We start from the raw sequence: 8,510 nt of genomic DNA, 5'->3' as shown, positions 1-8,510 counted from the left end.
CCACTAATATTTACGGATGACTAATGATGCTTTTTTTTTCACATTTTCAAACCTCTTCCTTCATTCTCTCTTTCATGGATAGTCGGCATCAAAATGAAATTCTTCCGCTCCTCCCCTATTAGTCGTTTTTATTTAGGTTCAGACTTGCCGTAATCCTTGTTCATTGACTTTCTTCTTCTCTTCCCTAGCTTCCTCCTATTTCTTGTTCTAGCTTGAGGTCTAACCTCTATTTAGATATTATGTCACTGAAAGATAGCTTTTTCAAGAGACAGAGCGGCAGTCTCAGTCCCCGCTTAGAGGAGGCAGCGAGCTCCCTCTTCTTTATACCTCTATTTGCAAGGACAGCTACCCTAGGCTTTCTTTCTGCCTGGCTGACTCAGGATTTTTTCAACTGAAACGGAACTTCTTCTTTCTGTTACCGATATTCCCTATTCCCTAGCTTAGGAAAGATCTTCTTCCTCTTCGGCAACATCGACTGATAATGATCACACTTATGAAAGAATACCGCGTAGTGGGGAGATCCAGTATAGTTGTCCGAGCAGCTTCTAACCTTTCTTGGGCTCTTCCTCTTTCTGTTACCGATGATATTCCCTCTCCTCTTTCTCGCTTCGTACCTCTATGTATTCTCTCATTGGGAATCTTTGTTCATTGTATTAGAATAGTGAATATACGAGATTCAATATATAAGCTTCTTTCAACTGAAAGAAGAAGAACTGCGACTTCAACTGAAGAAAGAGCTGCTACTTCTGCCGATCGATCGGCTACCCTATAGGGCTGCTTCGCTCCTAACCTCGTCAACTCAGTAAAGCCCTTTCGAGACCTGAATGAGAAAATGGAGGATAGATAAAAGGGGGTTTGCATTTTCTTTTCCTGGGAAACTGGAAGGAAGAAAGAATCACTTTCCCTATTTGAGAAAGTCTACTTATAGTAGCTCAAACTCGATTTACTCCTTTTCATGCCCAAAATCGAAAATTCTGCAATAATCAGCCAGAAGACTCCCAGAAAGTGAATATGGATATAAACAAGTCCTTCAGACGGTCCGGAGGCTCGACTGAAAGGAGTCCAAGATTCAAGCTTCATCAATGAACAAAATTGGATAAGCTACGTAGGACGAGTCAGAAATCCATATTCATCTTCAAGGTGCGAAGGTACTCGTAGTTTCAGATATAGGAGAGGATCAAAGAATTATCGAAAGGCGAGGCGGAGTAGGCGCAAAGAATTTGCGAGTCCTTATCCTGAAAATGAAAAGGAGTGCAACGAAGTTCATAAAGGGTGAAAATCAGATTGAAGAACAAAGGTTTTTCATATCTTCTTCTTTCTTTCGCGGGAGAGAGATGAAATAGCTCTTTCTTTCAAATCGAGAGGGATGAGAGGTCGAACGAAAGATGTCCCATTCCCGAACTCAGATGAAAAGAAGAATATCTGTGCTCCACACCAAGACTCAAAGGAAGTCTCCCACGAACCATAGGATGACGAGTGGTATATCGGCTCTATCCTTCCATGTCTTTTCGGGTCTGGGTGGTGGAATCAGGATCAGTTGAAGCAGAGGTTTAGGCGAAAGAAAGGCTCCAGAACGGGGAACCTCACGGGTCATAGCAAGCCGGGCTTCTGAGGCCACTTTCTTCAGAATCCCTTCCCGGTTCGAGAGGGCATTAGCAGTTGCGGAAGTTGAGGGCGCACCATCCGGTCTTTAAGCTGAGGAAGGCGAATCTTGTGGAAATCTTTCTTCTATTTCAACTCTCTTTATTCAATGATCTTCTAGTTCCATCTTTGACTTAGTGGAAAGCTAATATGGAAACTCCTCCGGACGGGTCCTCCAGACCTCAAAGATCCTAACGGAGCAGTCTCGTCTGAACTTTTTTTGATGAATTAATCCGCCTCAATGGATCTGGGTTGATCCTAGGTTCTCAGCGAAGAAAGCCTATGGTTCTTTGCGCCTAGCTGACTTTAAGTAGGGTTGGAGAAGGCCTATCTCCTTTATAGTCTTCTTCCTGAAACTACTATTAGAAAGATAATAGATAAGTGGGGAATATTTCTCCTTTTCCCTATCTAAGCTATAGAAAGAAAGCAAACTAGAAAATCGGCTTGTCAATTCATTCTTGGTGTAAGACTCACTCTGTGTCAGAATTTAGCACTTCTTAGAACAATGAAATTCCATAAATCAGTCCAAGAACAAAAAGTTCAGTCAGGAAAGCCGTCAGTCCGGAGGACGGGCTCATCCCGTGTAAGAATTAGGAATTCCTCTTCCAACTCGTCCCGGAATGGGCGTTATGGCAAAGAAGAAGAAGAAAAGAAAAGGAGAAATTTGTCCCATAGTCACAAATGGTGCCTCCACAGGTTGACATCCGATCCAACCTAGTAGTAAGCAATCCGCCAAAAGCAACCAAAATAGTCCTTGGTGAATAGGGCGAAAACTTGAACTACGCACATACATACTTTTAGAAAAAAGGTAAAGCCAAGAGACATATAAAAACTGGTGCTATTGCGGCTACACCTCCCGCTTTGTCAGGTATACTACGAAGAATGGCATGGATCGGTAGGAAATACCATTCCGGCACAATATGAGGCGGGGTGGGCATCGGATTAGCAGGTATATAATTGTCGGGATGCCCCAAAACATTAGGAGCATAAAAAATCCACACTGAAAAAAAGATAGCAAAAGCTACCCAACCCACTAGATCCTTGACATAAAAATAAGGGTAAAAAGCGATTTTATCCATCTCTGAATGTACACCCAATGGATTATTTGATCCATATTGATGCAATGCGGCCAGATGAAGAAGACTGGCGCCTGCTAAAAGAAAAGGGAGTAAATGATGCAGACTAAAAAAACGATTTAAGGTGGCATTGTCCACGGAGAGAAACCACCCCAAAGCCAAGTCACTATGGTATCTCCTACTACGGGTATGGCGCTAGCTAAGCTTGTAATTACAGTTGCTCCCCAAAAGCTCATCTGACCCCAAGGTAGTACGTATCCTGTAAAAGCTGTCACAATCATGAATAGGAAGATGAGAACTCCGAGACACCGAACAAATTCCCTAGGACTGCTATAACTCGCATGATATAGACCACGAAAAATATGAAGGTGAACCACAATGAGAAACATACTTGCCCCATTAGCATGCATATAACGGAGCAACCAGCCCCCTGAAACATCTCTCATAATGTGTTCTACGCTGTTGAAAGCTAGATCCACATGAGGTGTGTAATGCATAGCTAAAAAAAGGCCAGTCACTATCTGAATGACTAAACAAAGACCTGCTAACGGACCGAACCCCCACCAATAACTAAGATTGCTCGGGGTTGGATAATCTATCAAATGCTGATTCAGTGTGGAGGATATAGGTTGTTTAAGAAGAGAGAATCGTTGCTTTCTTTTAGTCATTTCTCTTGACTATCGTGAGAACTCTTGTTCCCCCACCTTTTTAGCGCCTTCTGGGGGCCTTGCCCTGCTTTAGAAAGGAGAGAATTGAAGAAATCTCTCCAACCTTTTCTATCGAGACTTAGAAGTAGGGCGAGACAAAGTCAATATGATATTTGCGTTGGTTTTTCCAACTCAAGGAAAGACTTTTTTCTCTTTATCATTCTACAGGCTCAGTCCCCACACTCTGACTGAAGGGAAGAACCTCCGCACTCCAATGAACAAGAGTTCTCCGCCTTACTTTACTATATTGAGAATAGTGGGATATCCCTCTCTCGTTTTTGATCTAATATCCATTTATCTAGTTTAGCGGAAGGCAGGGCAGAGCCTTTCTCAGTTGATCTCAGTCTCATTCGGAAGAGGTACCAGAGCCCGAAGGCATGTCTGGTCAAATGAGCAGAACCCTTTCGCGGGCTAGGCCCAGGACAGGTTAGGCGTCAATATATATCTCAACTGTCAAGGTTATGGACTCTATACAGTAGAAGAGCAAGAACAAGACTAAGAAGTCGAGACGAGTAGCTCGATCGGGAGAAAGATAGGGAGCCCCAGGCGAAGGACCAATTCAGAGCAAGAACAATAGGAGACTAGCCCTCCCTAGCTATCACAATGATAAGTGAAAGAGTCCCACTCCGCGGTAGCATCCTTCCTAAGTAGGAGCGAAGGAAGCAGCGCTTCTTTTTCCGGTTGCCCACGTAGCGGTTGATAGGTCAAATAAGTCAATAGAGGTCATCCCTTGAATTCGATGTTGCCGATGCAAGAGTTAGAGGAATATCAGTCTATCCCAATACTAATCAGTCTCGGAAGAGGTATGAAATATGCTCTATAGATAGGGAAGGGAGTGGAACAAAGAAAGTAGCTCGACTACTGAAGGTTATGAATTGAATCAGTCGAGATCACCCACGGGGCGGTTATCAGCAGCTTTACCGAGAGGGGAAGACCCTCATTGAGGCGGTCATAATATCTCAAGAGGAATGGAATTTTGATGCTTGAAATCGGCAGGACTTCCAGCCAGAGGTGTGAAAGAGAGGGGTTTCTCCCCGTAGCTAAGGGCTTCTCATGAGAATGAAGCATTCCGCCCATAACCTCATTCTTTTCTCGTGGATAATAGTAGTTGCTTTCTCTCTCTTTCTGATAACTAAGAAAGAAGAAACCCAATAGACGAGTAGAAGAACTATTTCAATACGAGGTTAGAAGGGTCAGATCCCTACCTAGTTGGAGAGAAGGGAAGAATCAGACTTCCAGAACTCAGTTTCCTCAGACAGAGTACACGAAAGGGTCGATGAAATTGAGGACTTTTGTTACGAGAGGAGGGAACCAGCGAGAGCTAAGAAGGGGGTCGGAATCAGGAGGTTCAAAGAATTTGAATGCGGTTTCAGTTTCATAAGTGGCTGCAGAAGAGAAGCCTGCCCTTTTTTTTTGATTCTTTCATCTTATCAATATCAAAATCAAGAGAAAGCCTACGGTTAGACTAGACGAGACCAAAGTCTGAGGAATCCGTCTCGATTGAGTAAGGGGAAGCTATCCTGAGTGGGTTCGTAGAAAGGATTTACCTGAAAAAGAGGTAACTGAGAGAGAGGCCCTAGCCGAAAGGGAATTAGATCGATCGGAGGAATGAGAAGTTCTTTCAGTCAGCGCTCACTCTTTTTTCTCAAGGGTAAAGCAGCAGAGTTTACTCAGGATAGGCTTTCTTTTCAGAATGTAGATGTAGAAAAGATGGAACTCAAAGAATAGTGGAATTCAGAAGAGGCTCCGTAGGAGTTGAGCTTTCAATAAATAAAGAGAGAAGCGACTGAAAGTTCGCCTTTGAATGTGCTCATTAGATAAGGACACTAACCCGTCCTCCGGACAGATTCATATGTCCTTATCAATGAGAGGCTCAAAGAATATTGAGAAGCGACTGGTCCTCCGGACTTGTTCATTCCACTAATATGGTCCTAATGTTAATATGGATTTCTTTCGTTGCACTCCTAATCCTAATAAGGGATAAGGAAGTCTTTATTCAATGAGCTTCTCAAATTCTTTTCGAATTCCACTAAAAGACTAGGACTTCGGACCTGTCCGCTAAGCAAAAATAAAGGTCCTCAATGAGAGGTTAATATGGATTTTTGACGACTGAGGACGGACGCTTTCCACTAAGTCAAAGATGGAACTAGACGAGAGGATAGGCTTTCCATTTTCATTCCACTCAAATGTAGAAGCTTCCTTCAGTCTTGTTTTTTAGGAGATTCTTCTTTTTCTTCCTTTTATCTGCCTCTGCACTTGCACTCCTATTCAGTCGCTTCGCGCCTCCTCTATCGTCTTATTCCAAATAGTAGGTTAACGCTAAGAAAAAGCCTAGTAGAAGGCATCAAAATGCAATTCTTCCTTTCTTTGATTTAGTAGGTTGAGTAGTGCCTCCCCTCCGTAGTCGTCTTATTCCTTGAAGTAGGTTTCCTCTCCTTTATCTTCGCTTCTAGCCTTTTCTTCCTTTAAGTAGGTTCCTTTGAAAAGAGTAGGTTCACGCTTCTTCGAGCGTCAGATTTGCTTGTTGGAATATGAGCAATTTGACTTCTTTCTTTCCAGAGAGAAAAAGAGAGTCAAAAAACCGTAGAATTCACAAACGTGGGAGTACATAAGTACGCCTTCGTTACGATCTAGCTTACCTCTCAACGGATGAGGTGCAGCCAACTACTTATGAAACAAAAGGACTGATTTTCACATACTTCTTCAAGAAGAAGAGCGGATCTAGTTTCCGCAACATCCTACTCAAGACCTGACTGATTCCGATTTCAGTGAGACATAGGCTTTCTCTTTCTGGGAGTTTTGAGGCCTTAATCCTTTCTTTTCTTTCAGAAATATGCCTTTCAAAGATAGGGGAAGGCGCAACTCAGCTCTTTCTTCAAGAAGATATGTTGTACACTTCGATAATTCTTTGACCCTGGGATTGTAGTTCAATTGGTCAGAGCACCGCCCTGTCAAGGCTCCAGCTGCGGGTTCGAGCCCCGTCAGTCCCGATTTCATTTGTGAGAAAGAGATGGAGATTATGAGAATTCACGAGATTATGAATCTAAGCTTTCCTGCAACAACTAAAGCGACGGAAACTCTTATCCATCAGCGGATGCCCCAGGTCGACTGAACTCCTTCACCCTCGCCAACTCTCGATAAGGCTGACTACCCGACTGGGATACTTGCCAAAGTCAGAACCCCCTGATTTTCTAGGCGCTTAGTTCGCTCGATTCTTTCATTCATTCCACAGGCTCAAAGAATTTGAGTTGAAAGTCTAATCTTCTCCACAAATTCTTTGCGCCTCTCCTATATCTGAAACTACGAGTACCTTTCGCACCTTTCAGGTTCATATGGATTTCAGACTCCTTCTACGCCTTCGGACCTGTCAAAATGCAAAATATGGATAAAAGAGGTCAAAAGGACTCCGTCTGACTCATTCATTTCCCAGGGAAGAAACCCGGAGGCAAAAATCTCCATCAGACTCGACTGCTCCGTTAGGAGTCTGAAAGCAAAAACAAAGGCGCAAAGAATTTGCGAATAAAGGCTCAGGTTAATATGGATAGTCCTTCGGACTCCGGACAGGTTAATATGGATATAAATCAGGACTGAGGCTCGACTGAAAGGCGAGGAGGAGGCGACTCAAATCCTTTGAGCCTCCGCTAGGAGCAAAGCAGAATCAAGCTAGAAAACAGGCGAAATCTAATATGAGAGTTGACAAAGAATATTGACGAATTTGAGAAGCGACTATTAATGATCGATGTTCTTGGAACAAGGCTCAAAGAATTTGAGATAAATCAGTCCAAGAAATTCATTCCATAAATCAGTCCGACGCACATAAGAAAAGATAGGGCTTTCTTTTCCTTGGTTTTAGTTCTTTCTAGCTAAGTTGTTTTCGTAAGGAGGAGAGAAGAGAAGGCCCCGTCTCTCTCTTTCTTTCGTAGCAGTTCTTGTCTGCGGGATGTACCGCTCCGTCGGTGTCCCCGTTGAAGGAGGGGAGGACGAAAGGGAAGAGAAAGTTTCAGCCTAACCAAGGCATCCTTATATTGTTTGAATCACCTGAAGCTAGAAAGCTCTTCCTTTTAGAAGTACGGAAAGAGTTCAATCTCCATAACAAGGCGCACTCAGGAACAAAAGAAAGGAGGCTTTTGTCTTTCCTTCGTGAGTTTCAAAGGGCATGAGAGGCTTTCATCCATGGTTCGGCGAATGGCTGGCCTATTTCTCTTTATCCTTGTAATAAAGAACCTAGTTTCTACCAGTCGCGTAGGAGGTAAAGGAGGGAGCGGACCTTTGAGTGGTTGAATATGAAAAGTTCAAAAAATCTAATGCTTCTTCTCGCAAATTCTTTCCGCCTCTCCTATATCTGAAACTACGAGTACCTTCGCACCTTTCCAGTCGCTTCGCTTCGCGCCTTCTATCAAATCAGTTCCATTAACAAGTCCTCCTATCAAATCAGTTCTCCTTATCAATGAGCTAAAAAAAAACAAAGGCGCAAAGAATTTGCGATGAATATGGATTTCAGACTCCTTCTACGCCTTCCATATTAGCTTTCCATTTGATTGATCTCCTTATCAATGAGCTAATTAAGCTACGTAGAACCAAAAACAAAGGCTCAAAGAATTTGAGATGAACAAAGGCTTCGGACGCGTAGGAGGCTCAAAGAATTTGAGGTTCATTGAGGACCCAGCCGGTCCGAAGGACTATGAGCTATTACTTTTTTTTGCAGACGTTAGGAGCAAAGAATTTGCGAAAGAGATTTTCCACTCAAAAAAGTCCGAAGGAGGGACGCTTTCCACATAGACCAAGATAACCTAGGCTTGATCTTGTTCAAAGCACTCCTTTTGATAGGCTTTCTTTCTCCGTCCGGAGGGCATCTCAAATTCTTTGAGCCTTCCACTAGGCTGAAACTTTCTTCCAAAAAAGAGTAGACAGCACACATAAGCAAGCGCACCACCAGGAGCAAAGAATTTGCGGAGCTCAGTGAACGGACTCAGGCCAGACAACTTAGCTGGAAGAGCATCGTCGGTTCGACTCTATCCTATGGCCTCTCTCGGGGCAAGGCTATCCATCTCACAGCCTTAACCGCGTAGTCGGTCTCTTTCATAAC

At 43.4% G+C, this 8,510-nt stretch overlaps 1 protein-coding gene across 1 annotated transcript; it reads right to left on the bottom strand.

Moving 5' to 3' along the window:
• Nucleotides 1-2,080: 2,080 nt before the first annotated feature.
• Nucleotides 2,081-6,539, bottom strand: LOC127147488 (cytochrome b-like). The gene is given in 3 exon segments (XM_051080881.1): nt 2,081-2,440; nt 2,442-2,858; nt 2,861-6,539. Coding segments are annotated over 3 exon segments (1,167 nt in total). The 5' UTR covers nt 3,386-6,539; the 3' UTR covers nt 2,081-2,215.
• Nucleotides 6,540-8,510: the final 1,971 nt, after the last annotated feature.

The sequence above is a fragment of the Cucumis melo genome, unplaced genomic scaffold (assembly GCF_025177605.1).
Source record: "Cucumis melo cultivar AY unplaced genomic scaffold, USDA_Cmelo_AY_1.0 utg001625l, whole genome shotgun sequence".
NCBI classification, from domain to species: Eukaryota; Viridiplantae; Streptophyta; class Magnoliopsida; order Cucurbitales; family Cucurbitaceae; genus Cucumis; species Cucumis melo.
Note: the sequence above shows the minus strand (reverse complement) of the source record. Positions and strands in the feature narration are given on the sequence as shown.